General features: G+C 42.7%; 1 protein-coding gene across 1 annotated transcript in view; it reads right to left on the bottom strand.

The window, feature by feature from the left end:
- Positions 1-17,047, bottom strand: part of NIPAL2 (NIPA like domain containing 2) — a 59,469-nt gene extending 42,422 nt beyond the window's left edge. Inside the window, exon 1 of the mRNA XM_048940019.1 lies at positions 16,678-17,047. Coding sequence (XP_048795976.1) covers positions 16,678-16,764 — 87 coding nt within the window. The 5' untranslated portion in view covers positions 16,765-17,047. The remainder of the gene's footprint in view (positions 1-16,677) is intronic.
- Positions 17,048-18,379: the final 1,332 nt, after the last annotated feature.

Genomic DNA, 18,379 nt, shown 5'->3' with positions numbered 1-18,379 from the left:
AAAAATTAGATGTGTCTCACACGAACACTACACACACAGATTCTTCTTTCTTTTTTTTTAAGTGTGTGTTTTATTACATAACCCAGAAGTAAAATCAACAGCAATCACACTGTTCATATTAGAACACAGTGATTTTATGTTTCAACATATCCACTATTTGACAGAGCAGCCTGTCATAAGTCATATGGGTCATAAGTCTGCTGACAGTTTCTTTAATGTACCATGTTATTTAACCAAATCCTTTTCTAATCAGCCTAATTTTCTTTAAAAAACTTTGCAAACTTTCTGTGAGGCTGAGAAATTAAAAGCATTCAAGTAGGACTCTCTTATTTTGGGAAACAGCCATTCAAAGATGTCATTTCAGCAAGTTCAATGAACAGATGCACAGCAGAGCTTCCCATCTATGTTTGAAATGTTGCAACCTTTGTATGCTGCCGTAAGTATACTCACCCATCCAAGGCCACTGGTATGGTGCCATGAGAAGACACATGAGTTTGCAGAGAGGACAAATGTAGTATCAGTGGACTTTTACAAACACAATGAATGAACATCTCCAAAAGCATGAAGAAAGAGCAGCCTTACCACAAAAGGTCTAGCAAAGGATGATAATCTTAAGAGGCATATTTGAATCCAACTATCTCCAGCCCCATTCACTTCTGCAGCAGCTTAGGCTCAGGAGGAAAAGCAGACAACAGAATCATACATGGTGAAATGCTCTGCAGATTGCAAAATGTCACGAAGACAAGTACTATGGGAACACGATGAGTCTTGCATTCTCCTTCCACACTGGGAAACTGCTATCAAATGGCCATCACCCAGGGCCTCATAGAAGCACAGGGGGGTGAGTTTTCCTCCCCAGAGCTTTGGTGTTGGTGGTATTAAATCTTGTGCAAAGTTTGACTATTCATATGTGGATTACTGTGTTCCTTTCTTCATCCAGCAAACAGACAGCATTATCAATAAAATAGTAGTTAAATCAAAATTGTTTTCTTGCTCCCTAAGACTTGGTCTTTCTAAATGACACATTTTCCTTTGTGAGGGGGTGGAGAGGTGACCTTGTCAGCCTCATCATGAAGGGTTTAAGAATAAGGCGGCAGCAGGGAACAAAAAACAGGAACTGCCAGTTCATTTACCTCATCATTTTGTTGCCTTCACGTAAGTAATTGTAATACATCCCTGCTAGTTGCAGCACAGAGCATGGGCTCTGCAGCTTTTTCCAGATCAGCAGCCAATACAGCCCTCACAGCTGTATCTCTGAGCAACACCTTACAGCTCTTTAATCCCAGCCAACGGTTGCAGAAACCAAGCAGGAGGCAACCAGACTCAGGGAGAAACTGTGCTGGTCTCAAAGGGGGCTCTCAATCCAGCTTTTAAGCTGCCAAAAGCACTTTCATCATTTGGTGTAAAATTCCCTAGGAGCCCTAACTCCTGATGGCAGCCAGCAGTCCTCAGACGAGGTGTACGTGCCATGGCTGCAAGGGATGAGCAACACTGTCAGCGAAGAACATGGGTGGAAACAGTAAGGTCACCAAGCTCAATCTGCATGAGTGGGCAGACCTGTGCACTTACATCCATCCTGGGTTGCTGAAAATCCAGGTGTAAGGTATCATATAGAATGACTGTCTTGGCCTATAATTTTTCTCAGAACCGTTCCTTTTCTCTTAAGATAAAACTTGCATGCAGCTGGTGGCAGAGGATGAGACTGTTTAATTTGTCATTATAAACAAAAACTGCAAAATTACACTGCTTCCAATGATGATCTGAGTATCTACCTCCAGGAACTCTGAATCAAATGCCCCTTTTATGGCTCTATGTAACACATGAATAGGGATTCCAGTAGGAAGTCTTCCCATGCTGTGCATCGCTGGTGCCCCCTCCAGCACTAAATGCTTTTGTACCTCAGCGGTTGGTTTGTCAATTACATGAGAGCTTTGCTTCATTAGATTAGAGTGAGCTTTCTTCAACTAGCCTTGTGGGCTGCTCCAGATTTCTCACCAGGATCACCCAAGTTCTGAATTGGAATTATCTCTCAAAAGTCATTGCTCTTTTTGCAGTTTCCAGAAATTCCTGAGAGCAGCTCAAATATTTGGCCTTCTAATTTTCTGGGAACTACTGAGACAATGTATGCAACCATAGTTTCAGTACTTCCCTGGTACTGAGACCAAAATTTCCCTCAACATTCCGTATGACATCTCCCAGGGCCAATAGTGCCAGCAATTCCTCTTGGAGACCATAAGGGTAAGGCCTTCCCATACTAAGACAGGAACAGGCAGCCAGGGGCACCAAGCAGCTCCCTGGGGATGGAGACAGAGGATGGGCAGGGCCATAGGCTTGGCTTGGCAAAAGCCCATTTCAGGCTGGAGCCTGGCCTTTCTGTGGCCTCGCTGGGGCAGACTCTGACAGTCATAAGGCTAATGTGGAGACTTAGGCCATGGGCAGGGCTGAGGAGCCAGGGAAAACAGTGCTTGCACAGGATCATGGCAAATCTATAGTGGCAGTCTGAGCTCTAAACTTACCCTCACTGCTCAGATCATTTTATCGTAATGACCACATGGTTCACCTGAATGTTGCTGTTGGCATATATACTGCACTGCCTGCTCTAAACTGACATGTGTTAATGAGCTCTGGTTAATAGTGTGATAGCATCGTACTTCCAAAGCCAGGGCTGGACAGACCCCTAAAGATTAAAAGCAGAGTGCAGTGCATGAGGGAGGTCAAATATCACATGGGAGACAAGATGAAAGTACAGTCACACCACACAGCTATAGCACGGCAAAACTGTCTTATGTGTGTTCATACTCAGACATGCCAATGTTAAAGAAAACAACACGGAACAAAAATTCAGTAAAGGAGAAAATTAGATTGTAAACTTCCCAAATCAAAGAGCATCATAAGCTAACAGACTTTTCCTAATGCACAAGAGCTATCATATAAAGTAGTGCTCAAAGCGAGAAAGAAAAAATAGGATACAACATCTCAGACTAATAAAACCAGGCATGAATGAAAGACGATGACTTGCAACAGAAGAAAGATTACACTATCAAACTTAAACGGTTGTTGTATTGCCCTGAAGGCCACCAGAATCCTTGTATTCTAATCTTGTCATATAAAAGGCTTTAGCATTTGTGCTGTGTCCACAATTCAGTGTCCTTTAGAGGTTAGAGGACTGGTATAGCAGCCAGTTTTCTAAGTAATAAACATGACATTCTCTGAACACAGAGTTTCCAGTTGTGATATCCAGTTGTGATATCATCCATACAACTGCAGAACTTCCCACACAAAAGTCTTGAGACAAATCTCCACAAGGGAATTCAGTTGCAGACACAACTCCAGAGCCATGGTGCTACTTCACTCGACTAAGAAGTTCTACAGGAAAAAGACTGAAATACTCAAAACTGTTGGCATAAGATGCAAATCCCTTCATCTCCAAAACATCTGTCTGAACCTACAGGCCACTTTGTTGTACCCCAGATTTCAAACTGTTGACGCATTCTTCCAATGCTTCCAAATACATTACACTTGTCCTAGAAACATCCTTCCTGTAAGTTTTCCAAAAAGTAAAAGAATACAGACATTTTATTTCATTTACCTTAATTTGATTTGAAACAAGCTGTTAAAGTCACTTGCTGGCTTTGCAGCACATGGACAATAGACAGAGGATTTACCAATGTTTGTCAGATCTCTAGTTGCACAACTGTACCCAAAGAGCGGTGGTCAAAGGTTCAATGTCTGGATGGAGATCAGAGATGAGTGTTGTACCTCAGGGGTCAGTACTGGAACCAATGCTCTTTAACATCTTCATCAATGACACCAAGAAGTGCAGTCATTATTTTCTGAATTACACAAAACTGTGTGGTGTGGTCAACACGCCTGAGAGATGGGATGCTGTCCAGAAAGACCTAGACAGGCTTAAGCAATGGGTCCACACAAGCCTCATGAGTTCCAACAAATCGAAGTGCAAGGCCTTGCACTTGGGTTGTGGCAACCATTGCTATCAGTACAAGCTGGGAGATATAAGGAAGGAACACAGCCGTACCAAAAAGGACTTGGCAGTACTGGTGAATGGCAAGCTGACCATGAGTCAGCAATGTGCCCTCACAGCCCAGAAAGCCAACTGTATCATTGACTGCATCAAAAGAAGGATGGCCAGCAGGTGGAGGGAGGTGATCCTGCCCCTCTGCTCTGTGCTGGTAAGGCCTCATCTGGAGTACTGCATCCAGATGTGGAATCCTCAGTACAGGAGAGATGTGGATCTGTTGGAGTGTGTCCAGAGAGGGCCACAAAAATGATCCAAGGGATGAAACACCCTTCCTATGAGAGAGCTGGGGCTGTTCAGCTTGGAAAAGAGAAGGCTGAAGGGAGACCTGATAGTGGCCTTTCAGTATCTGAAGGGGGGCTGTAAGTAAGGAGATAGACTCTTTAGCAGGGTCTGCGGTGACAGAACAAGGGAAAGTGGTTTCAAACTAAAAGAGGGAGGATTTAGATTGGATATAAGGAAGATGTTTCTTATGGTAAGGGTGGTGAGGCACTGGAACCTGCTGCCAAGAGAGGTGGAGGATGCCCCATCCCTGGAGACATACTGGTCAGGCTAGATGAGGCTCTGAGCAAGCAGATCTAGCTGTAGACATTCCTGTTCATTACAGGGGAATTAAACCAGACGACCTTTAAGGATCTCTTCTAACTCAAGCAATTCTATGAATTTATGATTCAGTGTTTCCCTTGCTGGCAAAACTGGCTCAAGGAATGCCTTTCGATCCCCATTCGTAGGCCTCCACTCCTCACTGCCTCATTTGTGTTAAAACAACTGTTTGCAAGTCTACGAAGGCACTGTTCCAGGTTTGAAACAACCCTCCCAAAAAATACCCCATTAGCATCATGTTCTTTATAAACCACCTGCCAATGTTGAACGCTGAAGGTGGATTAAAATTCAAAAGCTACAGCAAGTGCTGTAAAATGGTGACCCTGCGTGGTTTGCCAGCCATGAAAGTGACCAAAGGATCATGACTTTACGAGGGACTGCCCAGGGGATTCAAGAAGTGATAAACTTGTCTCAAGTAAGGCACTCTCACCAGTATGTGGCATCCCACATCCCAGATGCATAAGCCTCTCATGCAAGCTCAGGCGTGGGGAAGGGGGCTCTGAAGGATCAGACAGAAGGCATCTATTTGCTAACTGGAGTGGCAGTGTATTGCTAGTCAAAATAATTGAGCGGCAGAATTACATATTGCTGCATATGATCCTCCTCTGAGCACTCATGCAGAGCCTGATGCTTATTTACCCTAACACCTTTTCACATCATTCTGGCAGTGTTTTAAAAGAGCCTTTTATATGCAAGGTCTCTTTTTATTGTTAAAGTAAATCAAGGGACTTATGACAAATGAAAGCCAGGCTGAAATCTAAATTTTTGGCAATAATTCTAATAAATTTATTCCCAGCACAGTAAAATCTGCATTGGAGATTCAGTTATACAGTGAGATGCAAGTTACCCATACAACAGCTGTGTTTTCCTATTGCACATTAATCTGAAGTTTCCAGGCCCCTGAAATGAATACTTAGAAAGATTAACTGAATTTGTATTGAGTAAAAGGTATATGGGCATTATTTGTGGAAACTTTTAACGCTGGTAAATTAAACTGATGAAAAGAAAAAAAAAATCATTTTGAAGGCATGTTCTCTGCTAGCTTTACAATGCCAGTTAAACTATTTGTCTTTATTTCTGCATTTATTTGTGATCTAAAGGTGTTCTCAAGAAACGTTATGAATTACATGGCCTCAAATGCCACATCTGAATTCCAGTAATTAGGATTTCTCCAGACAGAGATGAATGGATCCTGTAACAAAAATAGGAGAAACGCCTCCTAAAATTACAATTCTGAATTAACTCTGAAGCAAGGCAAATTCAGAATCCTTAACAAAAAACATAGCTTTGAAAGAGTTACCATGTGGAATTAGGAGACGCTTATCATTTAGTTATTATTACTTATAAAGCTCTGGCTGTACTCAGTGCTTTACAGATGTATAAAGAAAATAAGTTCCTTGTTTTCAGGGGTTTTCACAGTACAATTTGTATATTCATATGATTCAGCCCCGCGTAAAGTACTGAAGGAGACCTGAAACAATAGCAAAAGAGCAATTAACAGTATTGGAACATTTAATGAAAATACAGGTGGATCGTTCACTGTGACATGGAAGACAAAGGACATACAAGGAGAGAATTAAAACATTTGTCTCTGTCTTTTTTAGGAGCAAAAGAAGAGAGGAGAGCTAGGGAACTAAGCCAGAGTAAATCTGACTGAAGACAAGACACTTCACATGTTTTACATGAGTCGTTACACAGGATTCCAAACCACAGTAGATATAGTTCCTATCTCACAACTATTGCAGTTCTCTTGCCTTTGCTAGGTTTTGTCTTCCATTAGCTTCTGAATTTAGAGTGCATCTTTTTTTTTCATGAAAGATACAAATTGTAAAGGCTGAGAAAAAAATCTTGGTAAGGTATCAAAGGGTGCAGGAGCTTGAGAGGATACATCAACCACAGAAATGGGGCACTTCTGCTCAGCTCCACGCTTCAATCATTTTCATGTATTCTTATTTATATTCCTCAGTCCGATTAGTTAACGTCCATAATGTATTCCAAACTGAGGTGATGAATTTTAATGGTAAAAGATAATAAAAAAAATAATTTTTAACATGCTCACTATAGATGTATACAGACATATCCATCCACTATAATATTACAAGCACTATGAACAGTAATTTCTTTTTGAGGAGTTACAGCAAAATCTCTCATCTCCTAAATTTCAATTTCCTATACTCAAGAATCAAATAGCAGAATTAGGAAATAAATGAGAGAACAGGGAAGGGACAGAATGGATTTTTACACTGTTCCTCAGATGAAGAGACTGAGGCACCGTGCTGCATAATCAGAGAGCATTTCATGTTTTAATATCACCTGTTAGATTGCAAATAAAAGCCTCTCCAGTGTGTGCACAATAGAGGCTCTAAAAATTTCAATCATAGTTGATAACATCTTAATAGAAGGATTTTCTCAAGGATCATCACATAATATCTCCATGGCAACTACAGAAATTACATACCCAGAAAAGCAAGAAAAGGATTGCTTAACTTTGTCAGTTTTCAGGTCCCTCAGGAGAAACAAGGATGTCTGACCAGCTTCTCCCACACAAAGGCCAACTGGCTGAGGGATATCCCTCTGCTGCTGTGCTTGAGCTGGCTTCCTAGGTATTCCAGTCTGGCCCTGCCTTGTTTCTGGTATAAAAGGCAAGGAACAATCCCAACCACTAAAACATTTGATATATTAATTCCCAGAAATGATAGCATGGCTCATAGTGAGATGCTCCACCTGTTAGACATGTCTCTCTGGACACCTAAGAGTCCAGAAAGCTGAGGAGGAGGCAGATCAAAGCACGGAGCACACACAAGATTCATGGGGACAGTTCATGCTCTAGAAGATGGAGTAGCTCTGTCCGTACTCAGAAACACTGCAAACTCAGTAGGGAGCTACCTGAATGACTGAATAAATCATGCTGTAAGTGTAATGTTAGGTTGCAGGAGAAGGCACAGAGTGCCTCGCTCTGCCTGTACACACAATCATGCCTTGGAACAAAACACACTCAGCTTGTTCCCTTCTGGTATTTTAGTACAAGCCTTGCTGGTATGCAGAGATACACAAAGCCCGGACAGCAACAGTAAAAATCTCCTATACCAGCTGTGAGGAGCAGGGCAATGATATGCCTTTCCCAGCATGCACCTCTCAGCATTGCTTTCCAACAAAGGCAGACTACTCTCATCCCCTCTCAATGAATCTGTTAGCTGTAGCAAACTCTTCCCTCAATGTGCACAGAAGAGTCTTCTCAGCATGCTCAGTTGTTGGACCTCACTGTCAAACTTGTGGGCCTGGGTAAACATGAATGGGAAATTAGACTTGTGAAGGGCTTGGAGAATATGCCCTACGAGGAGAGACTGAAGGAACTGCGGATGTTCAGTTTGGGAAGAAGAGGCTGAGGGGAGACCTTACTGCTCTCTCCCAATACCTGAAAGGTGCTTACAGTGAGAGCGGGCTTGGTTTCTTCTCACTGGTGACAGGTGACAGGATGAGGGGAAATGGCCTCAAGTTGTGCCAGGGTAAGTTTAGGTTGGATATCAGGAAACACCTCTTTACAGAAGGGTTGTTAAGCACTGCAATAGGCTCCCCAGGGAGGTGGTTGAGTCACCATCCCTGGATGTGTTTAAAATCCGTTTGGATGTGGTACTCAGGGACATGATTTAGCAGAGGGTTGTTAGAGTTAGGGTAGTATGGTTAGGTTGTGGTTGGACTCGATGATCTTTAAGGTCTTTTCCAACCTGAGTGATTCTATGATTAGTACACTCACAGGCTGGTGGCATTTCGGAGCAGCTTCTAAGAGAAGTAACAAGAGGAGGGGTAAAAAGAAAAGACCCAACTGCATTTAGAATGAAGTTTGATCCATCTGCGAAAAGAATTATGTGATTATATAGTAGAGGAATGGACAGCCCAAAGGCCTTTCCAGTTCTTGCAGAGGAGGGGTGCTGCACATTTTCTTTCTTTTCTTCCTGCCCCTCACGCACTTGGCTCTCCTTGTTCAATTCCACAGAGAGCGTTAATCATTTACAGATAGTTTGTAATGTAAAAAAAGGACTGGACTCCAGAAGGCAGAACATTCTGGTTAGCAACACCATTCATTTAAATATAAACAACTGTTAGATTATCAGTGATGATTTAGAAACAAGAGGTCTTGCACTCACTAAAATATTCACACACATGTATATGGGTGCATAGACACACAAACACAACTGGATGCTTTTAATTCGCAGATGCTTCTGGTAAAAACTTTAAGATGTAAATCTGGGGTTTAGGATAACGAATGCATTTCTTAGAGAAATGATCTCATACGCCAACTTCTTGCAGGGGCCTGGGATATAGACAATGGCCTCATTTTCCCTTTCTGTTTTCCTATGACACATTACAGTTGTACATTTTGATCTTTTCCTTTGATTTGTAACTTGATTTAAAGCATTGTGAGCCAACTGTAGTTCATGATGGGTGCTGGCTGGTATACAAAGGAATGTCTAGTTTACCACAAACCAAAACATTTTTTGACCTGCTGGAGAAAACAGGAATCAGCTTAGATGGACAATTCCTTCTAGGTACCTTTATCTACTTTTTATGCTCTCTGTTGCTCTTAAATGAGATAAAAAGTATTTTCACCTAATTTGGAGGATTCTTCCAGAAAGTTTATCTTATAGAATTTGCTGGCTTCTTATTGGTATTTTAATATAATATTGAATACAGTATGAGGGCTGCTCCAAGACTAATGCCTCCTATTTTATTAAGTTTGCCCATGATGACAAAGGCAGCTGGGCAGTATGGCAGTAAAGGCTCAAACTTCCCACCAATATTCTGTTCTGTTTTGTTGCTGTGTGACACATGGCAGCAGAAGGCCAGTCTGACAAAATGGCATCTGACATAGAAACGTGTATGAAGTGAATGTGTGTTACTGCATTCCTCTGTCTGTAAAAAATGGCACCCACTGATATCCATTGATACTTTCTGAATGTGGAGGCCAAACAGTGGATGTGAGCACAGTGAAATGGTGGTGCATTTCAGCAGTGGTGAAAGCAGGTCACCTGTGCTAGTGCAGATTTTTACAAGTGCTGCATGCAGGCTTTTCTTCATCACTGGCAAAAATGCATAGCTAATAACAGTAACTAGGCTTAAAAATATTGCTTTGTAACTGATGAACTGCTCTACCAAACAGTGTTGTTGTGCTTTTTTTATCTGTTGTAGTTTCTGTGGAATAAACAGGAGGCATTACTTTCAGAGCAATCTATGTAGTAAAACAGTTTCCACTCAACAGGGAGCACTAGAGAGATGAGACCTATACAGATAAATTCCATCCATTCTGTTTTAGAAATTGAAAGAAAAAGTGAGAACTGAGCACCCTTTTCTTTAGGTGCTATCAGCTCTCTCTTGTAAAACACATAATGATCAAAAGCTTCTAGTTTGTCCTAGAAGCTTTTGATCTATAGCCAAGAGATGCTAGAGCCTTGATCTGATAAAAGCTGTTAGTCTTTGTTTGACTCAAGGTTTAGCAGACACTACAAGCTTTGTTCTCCATCATTTTGACATGATGACTAAGTCACTACTGCATGATAACACAGACAATGAATGTTCATGGTACTTTAATCACTGCAAGAAGCAACAGACTGTCACTGAAATAGGAAAAAAAAGCAAAAAGATTAATGTCATTAGAAGTCAATAAATGCAAGAACTTTGTGACAAGTCCAAAACATAAATATGTAAATAAAATGCCTGGAAAGAGTAGGTTAGAGTCATAAAGCAAAGTAAACGGAATCAGAATTCACTCACTCCAAGGTTGGAATCCCTAAAATTTAAAGCAGGTTTTAATTGTCAGTTGACTCTCTGGTTACAAGTCTGTTATGTACACAAAGCTCATATTTTGATTGTTTTTACAGGAATCTCTTTCCAGTGTGGATATCTTTGGCTGTTGATGAAAAAGGATTCAAGTGCAATTCGTATCAGTTGGCAAAATGACTGCATTTTGATCAAGATAAAGGTTAAATCATTGTACATGCTAGCTAAGACTCCGGTGTAGATTTTAGCTCCTTCTGAGCTGATTCAGTTAAAGGAATTAAAGTCAGCAAATTAGGCTTATTAACTACTTTGTCTTAGCCATCCTGAAGCAGCAATGTCCAAGCAGCCAGCTTGCTTTCCTGTGAGTCGTGACCTTCACACATGGAGCGTCTTCCTCCAGATCTTGCACTTAGTATGGTGGGCCAGTATCCCACATGCCCATGCACCACGGGATTGCTTCTGCAGAAACACTGCTGGATACAACGGATGATACAGGCCTTCTCTTAGACAGTTACTGGGTGCCTCATTCAGGTGTTGAAGTCCAGCAGTCCCATGATTTCTCTCCACTTTTCCACAATATCTCTTCATTTTCACCTTACAGGCAAAACAGTTCATATCACCAAAGGAGGCCAAAGCTTCCAGCTTAGATAACGTAAATTAGCCATGAGCATCACAGAAAACAGTGAAGTTACACTGGTGTAACCCCAATTTTTGCAATACACATCTGTTTGTTTGATATTATTTACTTTTGAGCTTACTCTGCAAATATCACTGCCACATTTCTCAAGATCTCTGTTCTAGGCCTGGTGTTGATTTGCACACAAACTGGCTGTCTTTTGAAGCTGCTGGCAGTATGTTTCTAAGTCTAGATTAGTCACAGAATGGAAAGCATATCTCCCAACTGTTCACATTAATAAATGCCATTCTTCTGGGACGACGTGTGGTGACATTATAAACATGGACGTAACAGTTTATACATATCACCAAAACTCCAAATGGAATGATCACAGCCTTGGTTATTAGGTTAGCCAAAGGTCCTCACTCCCCTTATGGCTGAAGTGCACATTCTGGAGTTTGCTCATATTTCTAAAGCCTTGTTTCCCGAGTTCGGTCAAATTTCTACACAAGTCACTGGGATTTTTTTAATTCCTTCAAACAGGAGTTAATCAGTCCCAACATACTGCTAGAGAGATGCAAAGGTAAGATTGAGACATCGATTTTTTTATGCCCAAAGCAGACTTCCAGGACATAAGAAGATGAACATTGTATCTTAGCTTCAAAGAACAACGAAGTCTTCTTTGGATCACAAAATCGTAATTGCCCATGTGATCATAGGTGGGATTTTATGAGAAGGGCAACTTCTATTTAAGAAATTAGATGAGTATTCTGCCGCCCATTTATCCAAACTCTCTCACTAAATGAGGCACTACAGCAAGTGAAGCAGCAGAAGCACAGGTTTGATATATTCATTATCTTCAGTGATGCCTCAGAAGCATGCAGCACCTTCATGAAATCTCACCTGCAGACTGGTGATCGCATGAGCAGCCAGACCTTCAACCACACCTTGCAACTCTGAGGCAAGACTGTGGGACACCAAAATCAACATAATAGCCATGGCCAGTTTAATTTAGAGCCCACTATTTACAGAGCTTCAGGGTGGGCAGGACAAAGCAGGGTAGGGATTGAAGCTTGTCCTGTGCCTGGTGTTTCCTACTTGGTGATGACAAGGGGAAGCAATCACCCTGCTCTGCTCCAGAATAAATCTGATTCCACTGCTCTGAATCACTGTCCTGAAGGACAGTGCCTGTTTTACGCTCTGCAATCAGCGTGAGCTGGATATCTGACAGAGTCTGCACTATAACGAAAATCTTTCAGTTAAATACCATTTTGAAGCAGTCCAAACCAAAACTAATTTATGCACTAAGCAGGATATGTAAAATGGTGAGAAAAGTTCTCTTGCACTGGTCTTCTGCTCCCCGTTTCCAACTGATGGTAAGATGTTATTAATGCCTAGAAAATTCCAAATTAATGCTCTCAAATCTATTAAAACGGATTAGCATGATTAAGAAGCCTCAGTTTAACTCTATCTCCTGAACAATTAAAAAAAAAATGAAAGAAAGAAAGAAAAAGAAATCAAATTCATATGCTCTTTAATATCCTCAGAAAAACTGAAAAACTCATTTTACTCTATCAAGGGTGGAAGGGGAAGCACTGGAAGAAGTCTAAGATGTTGGAAAAATAACTCAGTGAGAATCAGGAAACACGCTCAGCAGAGCTCTAGTTGGGCCTGTATACATATAGTTCTGGACCTACAGCAGTGCTTGGTGAAAACCAGATCAGCAGATCATTCCTTAGATTGGCTGAGAAAACCATAAGCTGCCTCCAGTCTTTAGACTACTTGCTCATCCATGGCATCTGCTCCAGACCTGCTGCCCTGCCTTCCCTATATTAAGGTATAAACTGCCCCATGGCTTACTCTCATTCTTCCTACAATTAGTAGAGGAAAAAAGGAATTTGAGAGCTGCAATAATACAAATTTTTCTATGGTATGAGCACAAGGAGGACAGGACAAGGGTAAGGCTCTTGTGTAGTTATTTCCTTGTGAGTAATTAATAAATTCTCATGCAGCAGCTGTTCTTTCTCTAACCTGGAGAGTGTAGATCAGAGCTGGAGCTTTGGCAGAATCTGAAAGCTTGTGCTCAAAAGCTGGCCCAGCTGACAGCCCTGCAGTTGCGATCCTAAGCAACATGTCCTTTTCTAGCAGAGCTTAATTAAATGCGAACAGAGCAGTGGAACTGCTGCTGGATTCCCGACAGAACAACACACCAAAAGAGCATGTAACAGCACTGACAGCAAGTACTCACAGAGCTTTTTTAATTATAAGTTTTGACTTTTGGATTCCCCATGACAGATTAAAAGAGAGAGGCAGCTCCTTTTTATAACTTCAAGGGCTGTGAAGAACATGCATTTCCACTGAGAATTCTGCACACATTTTCTCCCATGCACACTCACCTGTGTAATGAAGGAAATGGAAACCCTCTGAACTCTGAAGCCTAACAGGTTGAGCATGATATGAGGAAGTAGAGTCAGTCTGATACCCTTGTTGGCTTTCAATAGTTTTAGAAGAGGGAGCTGGAGTAGGGGAAAACTTTCCACCATAGCCTACACAGATGAGCATGGCAGCAGAAAGCAGGGCGAGGGCATGCTTGTTTCTGCTCTCTTTGTGCTCAGGGACTGGCTTCCCGATCAGCCTAAAACAGTGAGCATCTGCAGTCTATCAGGGAGCAGAGCGTGGCATGAGGGAAACTAGAGACTGGGAAGAAAAAAAAAAAAACCAATACCCTACAAAACACATAAAATGGAACAAAAATAGGAGGGTTTGCACCATTAACAGCCTGATAATACCTGGTGGTTGCTCCTTCCAGGGGAAAATTCATTCTTTAAGTGCTTTAAACATTCTGGTGGAAGCTTGTACAACAGCACGTGACAACAGCTTTCTCTGGTGCAAGCTCCAGCTCTCACAGAAGAGGATCTCATGTTTCTGGGGTGCTTCCTCAGCCAAGGGATATGAGGAGACAACCTTTCTCTGGCAACTCCCTCTAGGGCCAACCATGCTTTCACCTTGCTAGAACATCAAGAGGCTGCATCGAGCTCATAGCAATGAGAGGTGAGATGAAGTGCTGAAGACTTCCTCCTTCAAAACAGTGAGCTAAAGCCTTAATTGTAGCACTTTACATTTCATGTATATGATAGAAGGCGGCATAGAAAAGACCTCACAGCAATGTGCTTAATCCTGGGGATTTCTCACCACACCTGATGGCAGCCACTGCTGCCAGCAGATCAGAGCACACGAAGATTGGGTTTCTGGCTGCACACAGCCACCACCTGCATAGTGAGCCTGTGACAGATGCTGATATACTGCCATGGGACAGGAGGCCACGGGCCCGTCTGAAGGAGCTGTCAGCATTTCAAACCTCAAGGTTAGAGCTGAAATGACTTATTACAGCCCATGAAATAAAACAACCTCTTGATGTGAGTGTCTGGGCAGCCTGTAATAACCCCAAGCTTATTAAGACAGGCAAAGAAGGGAAAAAAACAGAAATGAAAAGACTTTCCCTCTCAGGCTCAGCTTCCACACTTGAACAACCACACACAGCGACTATACACAACAGTCACATAAAATACTGAGTTATGGAGGAAGCATTTCTTCTGAGCTTTCATTGAATATTTCTACCCAAGCTCTTTTCTCTTTCTCTGATACAAAGTTAAACCTTGATTAATGTGATAGTTAACAACCTCAACTAATGCTGCAAAATGGTTTTGCCCATAAACAACAACACTGGAAATAAATAAACAACCTTTGAGATTTGCCAAGAGAAATGAAAAAAAGGATTAAACTGAAGCAATTACATACACTTTAAATTAAGCAGACAAATTCCACATGTGGTGGCTTCCTATGCTCATTACTCCAACAGACTCAAAATATTACAGAAGTGGTAGCTTGTCAGGAAATACATCAGGTAAATGAGTGTTCCGTCAGATTTTGCTACATCATTAAACACGTCCATGACCCACGATGCACAACACAAGACTGTGACAGGGAAGGCTGTCAGTGCATGGCCCAGAGCAGCACCAAGCAAGCTGCATCCAGGTGATGCCAGCAAGTCCCACTTCCAGCCTTTGCAAACACGTAATCTCCAGCTACCGTTGTGCCAATATCTAGGATCAGTAAGGGCACAGGCACTTTAACTTCTTCCAGAGAGCTTCGTGTTTACAAACATCATTCAGGACTTACTTGATTGCCATGCATTTCCCTATCGTATATGTTAGATCCTCTTGCCTCAGTGGATGTCCTTGATAGTCACATGGCATGAGGCAGCTGTGGCCACCAGTCATGAGAGGCCCTCATGTCTGGGGGATCTTTAAACTCCTCATGTCTCACAGGGCTGAAAAATGCTCCTCCCAAAACAATCCACTTCCTCTTTCCTGTAATGTTTCCAGGTAGATGAGAGCTGGCAGAGGCAGAAAACAAAGAGCTCCTCTTCAAAACCTAATGAAGAGGACAAAATGGCCTTGTGTTCCCAAGGGGAAAGGACAGAACCTCTGCCTGCAGACCTGAAATGATTGATCCACAGAGACAACCAGAACAATCCATTTGCCAGGAGTGGAGGGAGGAAAAGGTTTGCAATGCTTCCAAAAAATGTAAAATGTGGAAACAAGGGTGCCCAGAAGAAACTAACTCTTGGGAAAGTGAAGGTTGTTGGCAGCTCATGACCCAGAATTATCCATTGTCTGCTCCAAAGCCTCAACTATACCAACACAGAAAACCAGAGCAAGAAAACAGCCAACTCTAAAAAGCAGCCATTTTCATACAACTACTCTAAGAAACACAGGAGCAGGGCTGAGATGCTTTGCAAGCAAATTTAGAACTCCATTGTGATGTGCAGGCATTCCTGCATTCCCCAACAGATCTGCAAGCACTCCAAGCCCAGCAGATCTGCAAGCACTCCAAGCCCTAGGGCCCTAATTCCCAAACCCACACCAACTCCTGGCTCCACACTCTTCTTTCCTTAGGGGGTCCCAGCTCTGGTTCCCAGAAGCATTGCCACTGGGCATCAGGCAGGAGCACTACTGCTCAGGGACCCCAGCAGAGGGGTTTTCCTCCCTCTGAAACTGAGAAACACCTCCTGCCACCTGGATATCCAGCCAGCAGCACATGCAGAATCCAGAGGGAAACGTTTTGGGGACCTTCCCTGAGTTACAACCTGCTACTGGGCTGCTCACAGAGAAAGGAGAGCAGTTACCAACAAGCCATTTTATGCACAATTTATACTAATACTTTGCATCATAAAAAAGTGGTTTGCTTCTTACGTAGTGAAAAACAAGAATGTTGAGTACCCTGCCATGCCTCCTACTTTATGAGGCAAAAAGAAAGGAAGAAGTAAAGGATTTAATCAGTCTCCAATTCATTTTTATTGTTAGCAGATGCTTCAACTTGCTAGATCTTGGGGGCCGCTTCAGTCTCTGTTTTCCAGTCGCCCAAACACCACAATGACCATCACTGACAACATCAGAAACTCCAACATCAGAGATGCTCCAGACCAGGACAGCACAGCCTCCTGCACTGCCACTGCTTAGGGGGTGCAGAAGGAGCACGTACTGGCAGCAAACAGGTGCTGGAAGGTGCTTTACAGAGAACAACGTGGAGAAGCTGAAATGATTTCCCTGCTCCCCTCTCCTAGTGCCGCAGGGCTAGCACTTACCTTGTGTTTGCTGTACCAGGAGCTGGAGAAGGTGCCCTCAAAGAACGTGCTCCAGGATGCCCACTCTGATTCGGGGAGGATGCCCATGTCCCCCTGGCCATGCCATGCGCAGACACAGCAGCAGGGATAGGCGGCTGGAGGCGAGGCGAGTGGGGGACGTGGCACTTGCTTCCTGGTGCAGACAGGGCTGTGCGGGTAAGTCACCCCACACCTAGGGGTGCACAAAGCAGCACAGCACAGCCAAGGGCTCTGACAGATGCTCAGCTGGAGAAGATCTGCATCAAAGACTACAGGAGTGGAAAGGAACTTGGTCTACAAGTGTTGCTGCTCCTTCCCAGAGCTCTCAGGTGCCTTTTTTCCCCCTCTCTGGCTTCCCTGGTGCCCCACCCTGCTCTGAAAAGGCAGCCTGGGAATTTAACTCCTTCAAATCAACGCCTAAATTTCATGGCCAGAATATTCACTGCTAGGTTATGGGTTTTGTTTCCATATTCATGTACTCACTAGCAGAAATTCTTATTTCTGTCATGTATACTTTACCTGTGAATAGGTATCCTGAATAGATTCTTTACAGATTTCAGGAAATGGGTTTGTTTCCAACCTGTGGCTTTATCCATTCATTCTGTTACTTCTAATACAATCACTTAAGCTCTCCTGGAGAAGACAACTGAAAAAGCTCCTTAAAAGGTAGACTAGCAGCTATCAAGGTAGGAGCTTGGCAGAGTTGCATAAAGGGACAAAAAGGGCCTTCTAGAGCAGTACAGAAGGCAGAAATTAAGCTGCTGCATCTTCTGGCTCCAGGCATGTTAGCTGTTTGTTAGCTGTTTATTACCTGGAGAGCTCAGAAGATGCTCTATGGTGGGAAGTACTGGAATATTGGTCAGCTGGGCTTGGAAATGTCCTAAGTGACAATTTCTGTAACAGATGAGGCTCAGCCTGCAGTGATTGTACCACCTGCTGCAGAAGAGATTTCTCCTGCTCTTTTGCAGAAGAAATGGGCTTGATTCTTCCCCCTTAGCAGAGGGACTGGTGGTCCCAGCATCAACAGAAAGTTTTTAGAGAGAAAAACCAGCATGCAGGAGAGCAGGCTGGGGAGTGTGGTCCAGAAGGCAAGGAGATGCCATACCCAATGGATCACAACAGCAATGATGGCTGTAGAGAAACAAATGAAGATACAGCCCCCCAGTATGATTAAGCTGGTTGAAAATGAAAGGAAAGCACACTTACAGGAAGGAAACCAAATTAAATCAATACTTTCCTTCTTCACTACATCAATAATTCCTGCATTCCCCACAGGAATGGGATCTGTCAGCCAAAGGTGAATTAGGATATGGGAGAGGCAGAACTGGCAAAGCAGTGCTTCAGTTTAGATGATGACATAACACCTCACAATAAGAAACCTTGCTTTATAACATGAAATGTTTTGTTCGTGTGTCTGGTCTAACTGGAAATACCAGTTTCTGTGATTACAGCTCCATGAGTCCTCTGTAAATACTGCAGCTAGTTGCAGTGTGTGTAGGTAGGTACACTGAAAAAATAGCAAACACAGCTCCAATAGTTCACGGCTATGTAAATTGCTGCAGACTATTTTTACAGTGTTGTGTAATTATTCTCTGGAGTCCAAGCTTACATTTAGAAAAAAGTTTCTAGGCAATTTGTATTATGATTGCAAAAAAACCTAACAACCTTCTACTTTAAAGTGGAA

Source organism: Lagopus muta, chromosome 3, assembly GCF_023343835.1.
Source record: "Lagopus muta isolate bLagMut1 chromosome 3, bLagMut1 primary, whole genome shotgun sequence".
NCBI lineage: Eukaryota > Metazoa > Chordata > Aves > Galliformes > Phasianidae > Lagopus > Lagopus muta.
Note: the sequence above shows the minus strand (reverse complement) of the source record. Positions and strands in the feature narration are given on the sequence as shown.